The sequence below is a fragment of the Camelus ferus genome, chromosome 1 (genome assembly GCF_009834535.1).
Source record: "Camelus ferus isolate YT-003-E chromosome 1, BCGSAC_Cfer_1.0, whole genome shotgun sequence".
Taxonomy (NCBI): domain Eukaryota; kingdom Metazoa; phylum Chordata; class Mammalia; order Artiodactyla; family Camelidae; genus Camelus; species Camelus ferus.
The window spans coordinates 49,190,847-49,210,712 of NC_045696.1; the positions used below are offsets into that span (position 1 = coordinate 49,190,847).

A 19,866-nucleotide genomic window follows, 5' to 3' on the forward strand; every position below is an offset into this window, starting at 1 on the left:
ATTTTTTTTGCGTGAATCTCATAAGAAGCTTAGAGCTATGTACATTTCTAGCCCTCTCTGCCAACAGCAGTGCTTTGGTGGAGATCTAAATGAGATTAAATATTCATGTATTAGTCTTCGTTTCTTCCCTAAGAGGCTTTTTTATATTAAAAGAAGGAAAAAAAAAAAAGGAATCTTAAAGCTGTAGGAAATACATATTTAAAATGTAGTTACCTAAGGACTGCTTACTTTCTGTTTTGCAAAATTTGGTGTGGGATATTATTTGTAAATCCTAGGCTCAATGTGTTACAAGTATGTAATCATTAAAATATCGTCTCAATTTTGGCATTCTTATCTTTCGGCGATATGCTAAATTTATATCTTTGGTATTCTGGGGCCACTTCCCAGTACCCCTGTCTTGTGTGTCCATCTATCTATTAATGATCATTAACCCTGTGGAGAAGTATAATATGCATTTAAAACTTAACATTCAAAACTGAGTTCCTCATCTTTCTTCTGCCCTTTGCCACCAAATCTCTTCCTCCAACAGTCTTTGTCCTTTTAGTTATTTGTAGCTCCATCCATTTGCTCAGGGTATGAAATCTTTGATATTTATTCTTGATTTTGATTTTCCTCTTATACCCCATCCATCAACAAGTTGATGTGAGCTCTCTTATTATGTTGTATACAGAACCTTACCAGTGGTATATATTGCCATGTGACATACTACATGTTTTATTTTATATATATGCTTGCCTGTTTTTACGTCCATTAGAACATATGTCCTTAGAAGGCAGGATTTTTGTATTCTTTAATCACTACTATATTCCTACCATCTACAGCAATGTTTAACACACAATGAGTGTTCAGTAAACTTTTGTTGCATGAATGAATACATTTGTTTGAGAAGAAAACAATCAGGAAAGAATTAAAAATCCAGAATCTGCTTGTATGTAACTATAATTTTTTTTTGACAAGGGAACTAATGTAACACTGGTGATAAACTTTACATACTTTTTGATCAACATCTACTAATTCTTACAAAAGGGGAAGTCAAATTTTAAGTAAATACGAAAAATCACAGTTAATAACCACTAGGTACTTCTAGGAAAGATGGCATTATATGAGATGGTTTTCTTTAAGTAATCATCAAGAATTAGACTTTATTTTTCTACCCAGAGTCTTTTATACAGTACACTGTTCTGAGTATAGCTAACTCCTCTAAGAGCTTAGAGTATATCAAGTACCCTAGATACAATATTGCCTTCCCAAAATAACTAGTAAAGCCTACTAGTAGGCTTTTATCACAGTGAAAGGCCATAATTCACACAGTAAGCGATCAAAAAGTTAATCTTTTTATTGTAAGTTATAGATATCCTTTTTTCTTCTAGGAAGACATTTTTATCTCAGTAATAAAGTTTCATAAATGATTTTTTAAAATATATGTAAAAGGAATGTAACTTATGACTGGGGACTAAAAAGGTCCACCCAAAACAGAATAGAGGTGGTAGCTCTGTGGGACATCGTTCATAATTAGTTCCACATTTCCCACATTGGCATAAGTTTCTGGATAAAAGATGCAATATTCAAGGTTCAAGATTGCGATATTCAAGTTCATTTATTACTCATGGTGGTACAGTGGTGGTTCTTTGTCCAGTACTAACCAACTGGTGGGAATTGTGTTTTTCTAGTTTTTGGTGTGTTTTTACCCTGATACTTCTTACTTCTCTGAGAATAGAGAATTAAATTTTCACGTATCACTTAAGTTCTCCCATGCCTAAAGATCAATGTATATTCCTATGCTAACCTTGAATTTCAAATCATACTGATTTTAGTATCTAGACATACTATCAGACCCACTTAAATTAGCAGTCCTTAAACTTTAAAATTCATAGATTTTGTTTATTTAAACAATGTATATAGTATAAAAGAAAAAGGAACAAATGCGTTTGATTTTTTAGCATAGTAATTATTAGGCTAAAATGTGCATTATAGCTACAAAGGTCTTATTGGGCTATTTATTTTCCTATTTGGCAGAGCTCATTAATTTGAAAAAGAAACTTAAGAAATTCTTCATATGGGTGTGGAGAACTCAGAGTCTACTAGTTTATTATGTTTATCATATACTTACTTATCACACATTCGGTAAAGTATAAAAAAATTATGACTGAATAAGGAATGCTATTGGGAAGGATTTTTAAATCATGATAAATAAGTAGCTATTAGTGATTAGAAAGTTGTCCTCCTGTCTCCTTATCCAGATTTTGACTTTCATTGTAATTATCTTGGAGCAAGAATTAGAAAGCATGAATAAGTGTCATATATACATTGTCATATGTCCATTGCTTAAAATACAAAATATAGAGTTTAACAATAGTCCCTCTTTCACAAAATCATATTCACAGTGAGGCTAAGCTATTTTTAACACTGGTTGAGGAAGGGACAGTAGGTTAAAAAGTTTCTAGGACCACTGGCAAAGTAAGACTTTCAAACAGATTTTTTTGGTTACTCTTTTTTTTTTTTTTTTTGTAGTTAAATTTTCTGAAAGCGTTATTTGTTATATCTCAGTTAGATAGTAGACATCCATCTGTGTTCCAATAAAGAACATTGTAAGTAGAAATAAATGTCAGTGATTTTTTTTTTAAGGATACTTGGTAAAAATGTTCAGTTATGTATCTTATATGAGCTCTCAGGTGTATATGTACTGTCCTGAGAAGAATACCATTTCATTAAGAGCTATCAAAAACTAAAAATTTTATGTGCACAGAAATGTATGAATTTTAAATTATTACTCAAGTGATTTGTGCAGGTTATTTGTGCTTTTGTTTAAAACTTGCTGTTGCTTGTTTATTGTAATACTTTTTTTATTTGAGAATCATTGTAAAGATGACATTTAATACCCAAAACTTGACTTTTCCATTAGTCTTCTTCCTTCAGAAAATATGAGTTATCTTACAAATGATTAATTTTTAGTCTATTTCTTTAATATCCTGGTTCTGTGAGATTGGATTATATGAGTCTTTACTACTTTTATAGTAGAAATGATCCTACAATTCAACATTTTTTTTAAGATTGAATTTGTCAGCTAGTGAATATGTTCTCACAAATTAACTCTTCTTTGATTCACTTACTTACATATAATATGATAACTAATATTCACTTCAAGGTACTTGACTGGATTGCCTGTTAATATTGATTTAAACTCATAGGAAATTAGTTATACTGTACTTGTTACATTTTATACTGTACTTGCTAAATTTTTACCACATTCTGTACGTATGGCATTCCGTGATGAAACCTGTTTCAGTAAGTATTTTTCTTTAGCTTGTAATTTTAGAATAACTTACCCATGTAGATTTAGTATTTTTCTAACAATCATTTTTTGAAAGCTCTGTCAGTACCACTCATTTAAAAATTAATTCTAGGAGATTACCATTTGGGTCATTTATTTTTATCAATGAAGAACTTCAAAAATTTTTAATTCATCCTTTCTTCAAACTCTAGAATTTTGTGTAACATGACCTACAGATACCACTTTATTGATAATTAACCAATCTTTAATTTTTACTATTTATGTTTAGTTGCTTTTTAATATTAATGGCTATTTACTCTGTAATCTAATGGCAATACACAGGATCATTTGCATCTAATTTTAAGTATCATTAGAATGTTCTCTCTAAAATATTAGCTGCCTTTTTTTTTTTGAGACTCCATCCTAAAGCAATGTGACATTAAATTTTGCAGATGTGGTTGAAATTCCTCAGTTTCCTAAATGTTCAGATATCTTACCTATGGGGTATAGAGATGATGATGACATTTTTTATAACACTTTATAGTTTATAGTATGTTTTTACTTTGTCTTTGTCTATTAGTCTCATTTGATAATAGCCCATCTGGCTAACACAGTTTAAACACATGCTTTTTATGTTTTAAATCACTAAATAATGGTATCAACTACATATATCCTTTCTAAAAATTGAAGAGTTTTCTTTATTTAAGGAAAATATTTTTGAGAGAATTATTAAACCAACAGCTTATACTATGGCCACTTAACAAGAATCTATAGTTTTTCATTCTTTAAAGATAAGTTCAAATCTTATAAAAAATAAACTCTATTAGGTAAAGATGGATATTAAGAAAACATACTTTAATTTTTTCATTCTTCTGTTTTCTTGTACTACTGGCTAAGAAAATGTACATTTGAATGATTTGATTTAAATTTTTGGTAATGATAATTCTTAAGCCAGCTCTATATGCGACACTTAAGTAATAATCTTCATTTAAAAAAGTATTCCATGGAGTGCAACATCATGCTTAAACTTGTAATAGAATGATTTAGGATTTACACCATACATAATTTTTCATTCCCTTTGCATAATTTGTAACTGACTAAGTGTCAGTTTTGTTATTTTTTAAAAATATATAAGCATCACTACCTTCTAATCTTAAATTAAGAATGAAAAACTATTGTTACTATGAATATATATTCATTAACTGTGCTGTCTTTTCAACTTGCTGCTGAATCAGCCTGCATTGACATTCTTTGCCTTTCTGTGTCTTGTCTATCTTTACTGTTTCCATCAGATCCTCCTACTACTACCACCCTTCAGCCTACAGTTCATTGGCATCCCTCAACTGCTGACTTCGAGGATCTAGCAACAGAACCAAAAAAATTGCCCTTCCCATTGTCAACTTTGGCAACAATTAAGGATGACACAATTGGCACGATCATTGCTAGTGTAGTGGGTGGGGCTCTCTTCATAGTACTTGTAAGTGTTTTGGCTGGAATATTCTGCTATAGGAGAAGGCGGACGTTTCGTGGAGACTACTTTGCCAAGAACTACATTCCACCATCAGATATGCAAAAAGAATCACAAATAGATGTTCTTCAACAAGATGAGCTTGATTCTTACCCAGACAGTGTAAAAAAAGAAAACAAAAATCCAGTGAACAATCTAATACGGAAAGACTATTTAGAAGAGCCTGAAAAAACGCAGTGGAACAATGTAGAAAATCTCAATAGATTTGAAAGACCAATGGATTATTATGAAGATCTAAAAATGGGAATGAAGTTCGTCAGCGATGAACATTATGACGAAAATGAAGATGACCTAGTTTCACATGTAGATGGTTCTGTAATTTCCAGGAGGGAGTGGTATGTTTAGCAACCACTAAATGTGACTTAACTATGTACAATGTTTCATTCATACTAGTTGATCATTTTCAGATTGTTCATACTTTTTCTTGAGGAAGAATAAGCTTTTTCAACTTGATTTTCAAGCTTACTTTTTATATTCTAATTTGACAAATGGAAATGTAAAATCTGGGTTCAATATATCTGAGCTGCTTTACAATTTTTTTTTTCAATGCTGTACTACTGTCTCAAGATTTAAATTTTAATGCAGAGTACTTTATTGGTCTGAGGCACACAGGTAAGAAGAAATGTCAACATTAATGTATGACTTTTTTTGGTACAAAAATTAAAAAAAAAAGAAAAAAAAGGAAACTACCTTGGCATTGTGTATTAAATGTCTACCTAAGACTATAATCTCAATTATAATGTTTGTTAAACATAATACCTCTCAAAATTTATCACCACTAAATGATATAACATCAGAATTGACTACAAAACTAATTCAAGAAATGTTTATATTTTTAGTATACAAAAATATCCAGCCTAATGAAACACCTTTCTTTTCAAACATTATTTTCTAAGTTTCTATACAAATGGAATCTTTACCTCTGCATTTTAATGAGCCTTGCCATAATTACTGTAGAGTGGCTTTTCAAAGGTATTTTGTTGCACTAAAACCTGTGGTAGTAAACTCAGTGAACATGATGTGTGGAAGAGCATAATTAGCTGATCAATATTTTTGTCTGAAATACATTCAAGAATAATAAAAACATGCCTTTTAAACATGATAATACAGTTTTTTTCATCTCTGGAGGACAATGCTTATATTGCCATGTGAAAATGAGTTTTGGTGCATTAAGTGGTAGTTTTGTTTTGATGCTTTATATCCTAAATATAAGAATAATAATGGAAAAATGGTACATAGTTAAATATAGTACAGAGAGAGCATTTCAGTATATAGAAAAACATGGGGAAACAAGCATTGGAGTACCAGTTTTAGAAATGAAACAAATGTTTCAGCCAAGAATCTATATAAAGAATTTTGTAGATCATCTTGTTTTAGTCATTTATTATTGATGTTCAAGCGGGTAAATATATAGAAAAAATAGAGTAAACTTGGAAATTTGAGACTGAACAAGAAAAATCTGAATTATAGAACTAATCACTAACATTTGCTGATGGATATTGGCAAACCATCCCCTTTTTCCTCCTAAATGTATGTATGTGTTTCAAGATTTTTGTTTTTCCAATTAAAACTGGAAATATGAGGTTTTTTGTTTTGTTTTTTATACATAATTAATTAAGTATATGCTTTCCAAAAATCGTGTATCTTTTGAAAAAGGAATGTTACTAAATCTTCAAATGTAGATCTTTTTGTGAGGTAGATTGCTTCTGCATTGGAGTCCTATACAATTGTAATGACAGCTATTTTGAAGCCCAAAGAAAATGTTTTTTTCTGTTGATGATTCATTTGAAAAAAGAACTGTGTAGAATTGCCTTAGGTGTTTTGCCAGGGAATTCAAGTAGACATAAGTAGGAGAATCATAAATTAAATAAATTATTTTGTTATTAAAAAGGCAGAGTAGGTACTTTTATTTTTCACCCTTCCAACCACCTTCTTCCCGATCCTCGTCAGATCCAAAAAATGTTTTTATAAAGCAAAGTTCTAACATGTTCATAGAATGTTGCAAGTAGTAAAGGCTTTATTCTACGTGGTTATAAACTAATTTGCTTTATTTTAACCATTTTTTTGGAAGTTAGAAACCTGTTTTATTTCTCTTCCCACTTAGTATAACACTAAAATACCAGTCAAGGATACGGTTAAGCTCACTGATACCTTGTTAGAAATATTTGATTTAAATATAACTAACCACTGATAGACAAATATTAAGACTCTTTGGTCCAAATCGTTGGAAGGAAAACTTTCTTGATCCATACCCTGTGACTTTATTTTTTTATTTTAAATGTCAGCAATGATACGGCCATAAGAAAGATGAGTCTAAAAGCTTTTGCTATGGAAGATGTAAATTTGTGAATTTTTTAATCAAAGTTTCATATTTGGAACAGTGGTTTGAAATGCTGTATGAATCTGAGAAGAGCAATTCATTTAGAATACTGTATAAATCTCAGTTTGAGTCTAAGATCAGCAATGTATTTCGGAAACTATTTTTAAAATATAAATACCTACTTAGTGATTATTGTCTTCCTTTTGTATTATGGCCATTGTGTGGTTAGGGTTCTTTTGTTTGTTTAGTTTTTGTTGGTTTTTGGTTTTGGTTTTGGCAGTAGAGGGTGACATGAAAAACTGCAAGGGAGTATTTGATATATTCTGTATCCTTAATCTAGACCATTTGGCAAGCTAAAAGACTTCAGAATTTTAAGAATCTGATACTAGTGCTTAAGACTTTTTGAAGCATTGCACTGTTGTTTATTGGAACTTTATGTGTTTACTGTTCATAGAGACTTGTTTGTAAACATAAATGGTCATATTAATAAACATTTTTGTTAAATTTTTGAATATCAGTGATGTGCACAGCTAATTGATGGGTATAGATGAAATCCTACTCTCTTCTTTGAAAAGATGGAAGAATAGTTTTACTGTATTTTGGCCAGTGTTTTAATTTATTTCCTTTATGTGCTTTGAATTGATTTTTCATTTTTGTATTCACTTTAGAGTCTCTTTCACACTGGTTAAAATATTTCAATAATATGATAGAGATGAATGCAACTCTTTATTTTTCCCCTTTTAACATTTTTATTAAAATACATTGAAACTTTAATAGGCTAGGGTTTAACTTTAAAAGTGGTATTTGAGAAGTACTTTCTAGTTGAAAGATTTTGTATTTTACCATGTGCCTGAAAGGTTTCTATTTGATAAGTTTAACATTAAAGAAACCATTAAGGTTTTTCAGTAATAGGTATTGCTTCTGATAGCCATATATAGGAACGTTTTGTATTGATAACCCAGGCTGAATGTTAGTATAAGGGGCTATAGGAAGTATAATGTGTAGTGTAAAAACTGAGAGAAATGTAACAAAAACATCTGATTTGAGTTTGATTTTGCTTTTGGTAAACACTGCTAAAACAAAGAATATGAATAAGAAGTTGTCAATGTGTGGAAGTAATCAATGTAAAGTATAAGAAAGGAAGAAATAGTACTCCTATTGAATTTTTAATTCTAACAGGAATGCTTTACAGATTGAATTGTTTTCCCTGTTTACTTGTTAATGTATCACCCATGCAGAGCTCCTTTCTCAAATTTTTGGAATATTGGGATTGGATTTAATTTCAATTTGTACCAGTGATTTTTTTTTTTTTTTTTTAACTAAGTTGCTTATCAGGTGGTAGCCCCAATAGCCATGTGACAAATCTTTAAATAAAAGTTTGTTTGTTTTTTAATTCTTTAGAGGCATGTTTCTATAATAAGCCTGTAGCTCTGGATTACCATCTTTGTCCTCATATTTGCTGGAATGAAAGAGAGACTGTGTGTGTGTGTTACCTAGTTTCCTTTAATTAATGATGTTTTTGTGGAATTAGAAGCCTATTTTAATTCTCTTCCCAAACAAGAGTGTATCAGGCAAAAGTTACAGTTAAATAGTTAAGTAATGTTCAAGGAAGCATCTAAGTTGGCATGTTAACCATTATAAAATTTGCTTTTAATTAACCATTTAATTCCTATCTCATACACATATCATGAGTAACATTCTACACAGTCTGAATTATCTTTGTAGCCCTAGCAGTTAAAACAAATTTTAAATGTTTTGCTGTGACTTGGACATAAATCAAATGTTTATGTATTAGCTTTCAGCTTGGAATTAACACATAAGATTGTTTTTAAGTTTGACATTTAGTGTCTTTCACTTACTGCTTGTGATCTGCCTTGACTAGGAATGACATTGTTTCTTACTGTTTGTAATCACCTTCTCCCTTTTCTGTACTATTGACACTGAAAATTATGACTTTTTCCTAAACTTTGAATTATTTTAGAGTGAGCAGCAGTTTTTTTTTTCAAATCACATAATTTGACTGGATTAAGTTTGGTTTCATTTCTGTTACACCAAGTAAAAATTCCTGTAAGAATCTTTGGAATGATGTACACGATATACCAACTTTTCAGTTTTCTTCTGTTATGTTCCAGTAAGCTGCACTTTTTTCAAGTACCTGTCTACTTTGAGTAAAATCCATCAGAAGCGAGCTTGAAACCAAACATTGCTTTCCAAAGCTTTTGCTGTGTATATCCTTAGGGGTCATTTTTTTCTTTGAACCTTGATGACAGTTTTTTATCATGTTCATTTCAACTTCGAAGGCTAAAACTTAAGTCACTTTCTGGGTATTTTGTTTCACTTGGTCTTAATTTATAGCTGCTGTTTATTCTGGCTGAGTGCTACGGCTGAGGCCTAGTGAAAGTGAGTTTATTAGAATAAAGTATAAATAATCCTCAAAGTTAGAGAATTCAGGGCTTTATTTCCTTTCACACATAATACTTCTGTATAGACATGATACCTAATTTCACAGTCTCAGTTATGAGAAATACTTCGGGAAAAACCTAGTCTTGAAAAGAGGTTGATCTAAAAACTAGAGGTAATGAGATCTAGAGGCCTTGGCCTTCCTTTTTTAAAAAACATGAAAAATTATGCAAAAGTAAGATAGGATAATGAAATTAATATTCACGTACCTGTTTCAGTTATCAGTTCTTGGGCAGTCTTGTTTCATTTAAACTCTTACCACATAATCCCTCCTGCTTTTAGTTCATCTGTAAATACATCAGTATATAGCTCTAAAAGATGAACATTTAGAAAAAGTAACCACAGTTTCATTACTACACCAAAAATGAGTAATTCCTTAATATCAAGTATCATTCAAATTTCTAATTTTTTTTCCAATTTTAGCTGTTACCAAATACCTATACATTGGTTGATTGAAATTTCTTTTAATCTATGTGTTCTCTGTATGCCCTTCCCCATCCTCATTTTTTCCCATGCAGTTTATCTGGTGAAGAAAGCTTCATTTGTCCTGCAGTTTTCCAGTTTGCATTGTGCCAATTATACCTCTGTATTTTCTGTAAGTTGACAGTGAGATCTAGAACCTTGATAAGATTAAGGTTTAATCTGTGGCGGAAGGGACAAGGTTACTTCTTCAGTGGTGGTATGTTCCTTCATCAGAAGGCACATAGTAAATGATTTCTTTCAGTATTAGCAGCCATTTGATGCTCAAAGCATAGACCCTCTAACAGGGAACCTATTTAATGTCTAGATCTATTAACTGTTCTTTTATTATATCATGTGCTTTGATGTCTGAATAATTATGTCCATGCTGCTCCCTTTACCTGAAATTCCTCCCTTTGCCACACTGGGAAATTAGTCCATATTCAATCAAAGTCCAGCTCAAACTATAGCTTTATGAAACTTTTCTTTTTCCTTTAGAATTAATAACTGCTGCCCATATTCTTGTATCAATTTATATCTAATATAACCACATTTCATTCTAGTTCTTATCTAGTCTAGATCAGTGGTCTTCAACACTCTTGACTACCTGTCAGTTAGTTTGTATTCCTAATGTGTGTAAGTTTATAAATTTTATATGTACTCCTATAGAGGTTTGCTATATATACTATAAGATACTCAAACATGAAAAATTAGAAATGTTTAAGTCATGAAATAACATTAAATGTTTTTCACCAACAGTATTATTTAGGTAAACAATGTGATTATGCTTCATTTAAAAAGTTAACTTTTTCCTCACTAAAACATTTTTCAGGAAACCACATGATGTAATGTGCTTCATTTGGTTTTTTAATTTTGGTTTTTTGTGTTTGATTCAGTGATTCAAAGGTTTAAGTCCATATTCAGTATATTTTGATACTAATTTTTAGGTATGAAAGCTAATGCTACTTTAGAAAACATGTAAATTTAAATGGAAGAAGTACATTGTTGAGGATCTTGATAGTTTTCATCCCAACTCCTGTTTTTAGAGCTAGTCTTCCATGTTCAAGATGTTTGGTTTTTCAATGTCTTGCTAATCAGAATAGCTTCTTCCCTCACATTAGGTTATTTCAGCACAGGATACATTTAGTGTAAGGTTTATTGTTAACCAAAGTAAATATAAATCTGTATTTTATTTGGTTTCTGAATGTATTTGATTTGGGGGGCGTGATTTGTCATATCTGATTAGATTGCCATGGTTTTACTTCATAAAGTAACTGGTAAAATTTTGGTGTTAGAAATAAGTTACTTGCATTGCCTTTGCTTGGATTTTGTTGTTGTGCTTACATTAGTGATACTATCTTCATTCTTTCAGTTGTTTGCAGGAATGACATTTACTAGGAATAAATGCTTGCTGGTATATAACGTGTTTGCACTGATACCCTCACTTGGTCTATGTGTCAGATGTTCACCTGTCACACAGAGCACCCATGTCATGCCTCCTGTGTATCTTTGACTTTTAGTTAAATCTAGGTAAGATTTTAGTTCATTCAGCTGAGCTTGCATAAGTCACAATGTGTCACAAGATACTGACTATGCCGAGAGGGACAACCAAGTAAAGATGGAACTGTCTTTTCACTTTCATTCTGGAACTGTCCCACTCCACACTTCTCGTAGGATATTGTGGTGCCCTGTGTGGCAGAAGATACCTGACACATGGACCAGGTAGGGTTCCTAGTGCCAGTCCATGTCCTATAATACAACATTAATTTTTATTTAATGCTCACTCCTCTGTTTTTAGGTTACTGATAATTTCTTTTTATACTTCATTGGAAAATAAATATTTTATAGATTCTCTGACCCTACTTTAGGGATTTGTCTCTCTATTGTGAGGACAGGGACTGCATAAAATTTATTCTTGCATTCCTAGCACTTAGCACAAGCCCTAGCACACGTTAGGTTACTATTGGTAATTTGCTGGATGGGAGGCTGAGGAAACTGACCTGACCCAAGTAGAGGACTTTTATTAAAAAGTAGTAAGATAAATATATGGATGAATATAAAGGCTTAGATGTCATGTTGAAAAGATAAGTATTAAAAGGTTATTGAAAAATAAGTGTGGGATATATTTGTGGGGAAAAACTGGTAATACAGTGATATGTATTATGGGAATACATGTATTTACTCCCAAGTATAAGGTGAGAAGATAAGTTTGTAGGGTATCACATTAATCTGTGAATCATGTGATGGTATTACAGAAGTTTCAGTGAAGGAAATGAAGAAAAACAGAGGGATGAAGCTTAATGTTTCAATTAATTTTTAGGACTTGGTATTTGTAAGTATGAAAAGGGACTGACTATAGATTTCTATACTCACCCATTCTAATTAGTTTATTGCACTATTCAGTTATTTTATTTTGGAGGGAGGTAACTAAGTTTACCTATTTTTGGAAGAGGTACTGGGGATTGAACCCAGGACCTTATGCATGCTAAGCTTGTACTCTACCACTTGAGCTATAACCCTCCCCCTGCATTTTAAATGATTTTAGCAAATTACTGTAAACATGTATTTTATTGTGTAGAAAAGTTAACTTTTAAAAACATTATAATGCCTCAGTTTTAGATGTGAATTAGGTGAGAACATGTTGAATAGCTTTTACATACGTTTTATTCATTTGTATCAGAGTAATAACAAAAACTTTATTTCAATTCAATTTCTATAATATTTACATTTTTTCAAGAAGTAATGAAAATTTTTTGGCATCATTTGTAACTGATTTTTGATCATTCTCCTCAGGACACAGGCATGGTATCTTTAATGATGGATAGTGTACTTTTGTTGTGTTGAGGGATGCTATTTTTCTGTTTCAGGAGGTGAATTTCCAATGTATATTGGTTAATAAGCTGCTCTGATAACTGGAACGTCTCTTTTAGGAGACGTTCACCAGTCCTTGATGCTAAATATTTTAATGCTTTTGTCTTTTTGTTTTCTGCTGCTTGTAAGCATATAATTAGGTTTAGTAGAACACCTCCTTAGGTGATACAATGTTGCTTCCTGTCAATCACTCTGTAAACTTGCTTAATGTTTAAAAATGCCAAATTTTTATACATCTGCTTACTTAATTTTTTTCTCCTTGTAATAGTTTTGTTGGAATATAGAGTGTGTAGATTATATGGGCAGAGATGTGGGGAAGCCATGTTGGGGCTAAATTCTCAATTTTCATCAAAATTCTTTGACTTGAATGTAAGAAATTTCAGCTCTTTGCATTTTATACTAGGGTTTATCACCAATTAATACCTTTAAAATCTTAATACTCTTAAATATTTTTTTATCTTCTCAATTAGAAGATCAGAAAAGAAAATATGAAATGTATGTCATATGTATTTAACATAGTTTAACTTATGTAGAGTAGGATATCCAGTTAGTAAATGGGCTTATACTTTTTTCTACCTCCTCATTTCAGCACTTACTAGCCTGTTCTGATACTAAGAAGAAGTGTGTAAAAAGAGGATAGATAATGATAAAAATGAACCAGGTGAAGTAAATATGCTCAAATTAAGACAGAAGGAAAAATTATGGTTATATATACAGTGAACTCTCAGCTATAGAATTCTAGAGCTAGAAATTACAAAACTAACAGGACAGAATTGGATAAGTAGACCATAATTTAAATGTTTAAAAAAATAGTATCTATTTACACTTGAGAATTACCTCAGGATATTAAAAAAGTATATATTCAGAGATGGGAATTGCTTAGGATATTAAAAGTCTGATGTTGTTTATTACTTACAAAGCACTACCAATTGAATATTATTGCTAAGTTTAAATGAAAGACTTTCTTGGAGGAGCTATGAGGTTTAATGAATTTATAATGATCTGTACATTGAAGAATATTAATTATGGCTAATTATATTCAAAGAGTAACCTGAGTTTTTGAAAAAATTTCAGTAGTATTACTATAAATATAATACTTACTTTGTCATTATCATCAAAATAACACTCAAATTTAAATTCTCCATGTTTGGGCAAAAATGATAGGGACACTTTATTCCTTAGCAAAAGAAAAAATTCCATTAAGTGAAAACCTTTAGACTAACTAGTATGGAATAGGTAACACACTTGACACATTGGGATTTTTTCTTTTTGCCACTGACAAGGTGTATGACAAGGTGTAGAAGACAAGATTAGCCCTAAGTCATCCCAAATCTCTTTTCTACATTTATAAGAGTAGAGTAATATTTGACTGGCTTGGATTTTAAATCTTTTTCTCATGTAGCACATATTCAAATGGAATTAGTTGTGGTTAGAGAAATGAGTAGGAAGACAAGCCAGACAAGTATTAGCAAATGAGGGATAACATCCTGAATAATAAAGCGGGTTATGTTATTTTAAATAACTATATTTTTAGATTCTATTAAGTGTTTGAAAGATAATTGAAATGCACTCATTGGTATAAGATTTTTAGTCTAGAATGAGACTAATAAAATGACCCGTTAATAAACAAACCCAGGATCATTAGTTTTCTAAAGAATTTTTCATTATTGGAAAGAAAATAAAACATTCTTTTTAGCAATCTAAAATACTATGTGACTCACATTTTAATCAAAACAGTTTGAAAATATTTCTAAATATGTATTTTTAGGAAATACTATGATATTAAGTGAAACATATTTCAAAACCAATATTGCTTTCATTCTATTTAAATAGGCCACCTCTGGATTCCAACAGTAATTGTAATTATTTAAGAGTATATGTGAATGCCAATTAATTGAAAACTAAGAGGTCTACATTTCCAGATGGGGACCCAAAAGGATCACTGTGATCATTGAGAAAAATCATTCTCTCCCAGTAGGGGCATACCGTTGGAGGCTTCAATCCTGCCGCAACCTAGCTTTATTTCACCCTGTGTTCTTTCCTATTCATTGATTGAATGACCTTGGGCAGAGCATTTAACCTTTGAACTGCAGTATCTTCATTTATAGAATGTTACCTTAAATGTCTTTCTTATTGGTTAGAAAGATAAAATGAAATCATGTATATTGAGGGTACTTTGTAACTGATGGGTCACCCCACAAAATTTAGTTACTGGATTTAAGATGGCTGAAATTATCAAAATAATAACTTACACATAAGGATTAATAGTTTTGTCATATCCATAATACTCATATTTGAACATAATTTTTGTGAATTCCCTCACTTGGGAGTTCATAAAGTAGGGTAGCTTTTTATAGAATTGTGTGAAATGCTAACTGCTAAATATGCTTTAAAAATCCTTTCTTACAGTATTTGTGGGGCAGGCAGGGGAAGAGAAATTGGTATTCAAAAATGTTACAGTGTGTCTATAGCCAGGAAATAGGGAAGAATTTCTGTTTACATGAAACACTGTCTTAAGTGTACTTTGTATTAAATGTGTGCGAGTTAAGGGAAATTATCTGCAACAAAGACTGTTTTAATAATGTCTGCTTTAAAAACTACTTTAAAATTTTTCCATGTCATTTTTTGATTGCATTTATTAGATCTGGGATATTTTCTGTTTTTTAGTATTGTTATTTTGCCCTTTCTTGAAGTTTTTGGTTTATTTAATATAATCTCTTTTAATGGAATAAAAATGGTAAATGTCTATATTGTTGGCTAACTCCATTAAAGAATACTGAAATTTTTTTTGTTTTGTCACCTTTTAGAGTAAGAACTTCGTTTTCATCCTTTATCTTCTTTTCTCCTCCAGATATTCTTTGACTATAGAACATAGATTCACTAATTGATGTCTAACTGGGTATGCTCTTTTCAAAACTTTAAAAAAGCAAAGCTGGAGAACTAAGGCGACATTTTGCCAAGAATAAGGGTGTTAGTGTAATGCTACTAAAAGTAATGAATCAAATTTGGGGTTCACTAAGCTTGCGGTTGGCTAACATATTTTAGTCAAGTCTGCACATTTTAGAAACTAAAGGATACAGATTCAAGAACTCTTCTTAAAATTGTTTAAAAAACCTAATTTTTGTTACTTTACAGATGTTCCATTTAAACAGACCTCTTCTATAGCTGTGGCTGGAGCTGTAATTGGAGCTGTCCTTGCCCTTTTCATCATTGCCATCTTTGTGACTGTGTTGCTGACTCCTCGGAAAAAGAGACCATCCTACCTTGACAAAGTGTAGGTAACTGTTTTGCTTGGATTCAACTATGAATATTCAGTATTCATCAGTCTGTATCTTTATAGTTACTCGTATGAAAAGTGTCTGAGGGACAGCAGTTGATACTGTTAGGTCTTGTAAGATGACCATGGTTTTGTCAGAAGGTATCAAACTACATTTTGGTAAACAAACAGTGTCAATGGGCTACTAAAGACAAATATATTAGACACCTTTTTTTAACCTACCATATATTACATCTTTCCAAATGGTAACATAATGACACTTTTGTTGTCCTGCCTTCTGAATAAAATGCAAGTCTTCGATGAAGTAGTTGAAAGACAGGTATAAAGAATCTTAGAAGTTTACTTGCTTCTTCAGACTGTGTATGCCTGTCTTATGTACAGGTATAACTTAACTTTCAACTGCCGAGAGTTATTAAATACATTGAGTTTTAAAGCTTATAAACAATTTTGGTTTCGGTAAATTATAAAATATGCCTCTTCAAGAGAAAGCAATGTTTTGGGCCTAATCATTGAGATGGAATTAGGAAATAGAAATTGCACTTTGCTGTATAATCCAAAGACCAATGTCTCAGTTCACTAAATTCCATCAGTGGTTTTTGTTGCTTCATCTGTGAAATGTGAATAATACTTTTCCTGCTTACCTTACATTGTTGTGTTAAGAATAGAATAAGATGATGTCATTTATGAACAGTTTCGTTCTATACAAATGGCATTATTTCTTGTGTAGTTATTAATGTTTTTTATGAGGCTATAAGGCTGGCTCTCAAATGCATTTCCTCTGTCTTCCTAAGTGCTTTGTGTATGTCTCTGCCTCTCTAATCTGGCCCAGTTATAGCACTAATTTTTTTGGATTAAGGAAACCTGGGTGTTAGCCTCAGCTCTAAGATCAAATTAGTGGTCTGACTATGAATGTCACATCACCTCCATGAACCTTGGTTTTCTCACCTTAATGACCTTTGGGACCTTGGAGCTATAAATTTGCTGTGGTTTTTGCTACATTAAAGAAAATACTTTAAATAAAAGGACTGTAAAGTACTCTTTCATTCTAATATCTGTAAGACCAGATTTTTTTTTACTATTTCAAGAGTAAGTACTTTGTGGTTAACATCATCTTAGTTCCCAAATTATCTCAAGTTTTTCTATAATTTCAAAAACATTATTTACTAGTAGGCTAGTAATTATGTCCGTGTAACCATTTCATTTATTATTTGAATTCTATTCATTTAAAATATTTTCTGTCCAAAAGTTATTAGACCACTGAGAAATTGTAATTATTTTGACCTCTATAGATTTCATTCTCTTTATCTTTTAATAAAGGTAAAATTTTTATTTGATTTATAATCTCAATTACTGAAAATTAGTTGTCTGACCTTCAAAAGTAAGAGTTTATAAAAATTATTTTCTAAATTGCAGAGAGCTATGAGATATGTTTAATTCTATTTTTGTTGTAACTCAACAATGTTTAAAATATATGAAGATACTTTTTTTAGTGGATTAGGTAATTTTGGCAAAAATAAATGCATTCCCTAAGGATGTAATGGTCTCTTTATTTCAGGTGCCAGGATTTATAATGGTTTGTAGATTGAAAATGTTAATTTACATGATAAATATTCTAAAAGTGATCATGGCTTTTGAAAATTTGTTACAGAATATTTCCAAAATATAGTATAAACTATTTTTCATCATTATTTTAACAACAGTCTTTTAAATCACTTTTATGACACTTTGGAGAAAAGTGCTTTCTATTACACACGTTTGACTATCTTTAAAATGTTGGTAAGCATAGTCACATGTAAAAATGTGCAATACTTATATGCAATACTTGGTCATATACTAGATTACTTTCTTAATAATAATTTTTAAAAAAATGATTCTATTTGAGTTGCTTCTTTAAATATGAATTACTTAGATTGGTCCTAAACATTGGAACCTTTAAAACTAGTTTACTTTTTTGTCCCATCTATTATAGGCTAATGGAAATGGAAGAACTGAATTAAATAAGTACACTAATATAAATATTAGTATGAGGAAAGTGTCCTCAAAACTTAGGAGAACCTTGATTGTACCCCTCCCCTTGTTTTTTTTTTTTGCTAACTGCAGCAATTTTTTTTAACTTTTTAATGCAGGATCGACCTTCCACCCACACATAAACCACCTCCTGTGTATGAAGAGCGATCCCCTCCTTTGCCTCAGAAAGATCTTCTATATCAGGTAAGTGTTCCTGAGTATACTTAAAATAAAGTGAAGTAAAATTAAAACTACTAAGCAATGTATATGATTTATTTCAAAATATTATCTAGTTCATTATGTATTAAATATCACATAATAACACATAATCAATTCTCTGAAACATTTAGGGGATCAAATTTTGTCTATAAATTAGTAAGAAAAGAAGTTATGTCCAATGTAGCTAAGACAAATCAACACTGTCTTAGGGGTACACATTTTTTACTAAAAGCCTATGTCTAAAGACTTACTGTTAATACAGTTTTATTGACATACAGATTCATTATGAACTATGCATTTTTATATAAATAGAAGATGGAAAAATTGAGTGGTAGGGTATGATGCATGATGGAGAGGTTTTTCTCCTTGGCATATGTATTTTATTTTTGTTTCTTTTCAGTATACTCAAGGTCTAAATTTTAGCCTTCCTTTATTTAGCAACAAAAGATTTATATTCCAATTTAAAATTCTAGGTATGGCTATTAAGCCTATTCTACATTTATGATAATTTACTATTTCTTTTGGAATCAGTTTACAGTAATTTATGTGAAAGTATTGATTCAGTGCTTCTGTCCTGGATTCTATATCTTGATTAATATGTTCTGCTTGGGAAAGTTTAAGCCATCAGAATGTTTGAATACTTTTTTTCTTAGCTTTAGTTGCTTTGTTTTTATTTTTTTTCCCTGTATCACCCATTCAGCTTACTGGGGCTCTAACCCTATATTGGGGTTTTATTACCTGTGGGAATATTCTATAGAATTTTTCTCCTAAAACAAGGCTGTATCTTCAGCTTAAATAAGGCAAATCATTTGCTCACCAATTAATTTATTTAATTTGGTGGAAAAACTGCGGGAGAATATATCTGTTAAGATGCTCTCAGCTTCTGTTCCTTGGATGACCACATAACCAATCTACTGCTCAAGAGTGGGGCAGGGAGGAGCATTCCCTGGCATGTGCACTCACTGACAGTGGGCACCAACTTTGTCGTCTTAACACAAGTTTCACGTCTTAGGGGTGAAGATGTGCCATCTTTTCCGAACTCTTATTTTCACATAAAGAGTATAGCTTCATATCTCTTGGCAAATAAATTAACTTGACAAGTAGTGTGAAATGTCATCAAAATATTTAGCTAGAGGTGTTGTTAACTGCTGCAGAAGGATAGCTGTCTTCCTCCTTCTCCAAAGCTAGTAACTAACCAGAGGATTTCTAGATTCAGGTTTGGGAATTTTTTAAAAACATTGTTATAGTAACTTTTTAGGACAACCGTAATTGCATGTAATTTTATTCTTCTCTGTAAAATCAATTTATTATGTCACTTGTTGTTATTTAATATTTTCAATTTAAATATTTACAAAAGCTTATGAATGGGAAAAAATTTTTTGGGCTCAGATCATATGTCCTGGAATTTAGTTAAAATATGATTGTGTATATATGTATGTGTATAGTATGTAGGC

General features: G+C 31.2%; 1 protein-coding gene across 2 annotated transcripts in view; it reads left to right on the top strand.

Moving 5' to 3' along the window:
* NECTIN3 (nectin cell adhesion molecule 3) overlaps positions 1 to 19,866 on the top strand; it is a 119,368-nt gene that overhangs the window by 55,102 nt on the left and 44,400 nt on the right. Inside the window, exons 6-7 of one of the 2 annotated variants that reach the window (XM_032478812.1) lie at positions 16,045 to 16,183; positions 18,313 to 18,397. In XM_032478812.1, coding sequence (XP_032334703.1) covers positions 16,045 to 16,183; positions 18,313 to 18,397 — 224 coding nt within the window. Of the gene's footprint in view, positions 1 to 4,563; positions 6,383 to 16,044; positions 16,184 to 18,312; positions 18,398 to 19,866 lie in introns of those variants that run through there. The other variant, XM_032478805.1, reaches the window with a different exon arrangement.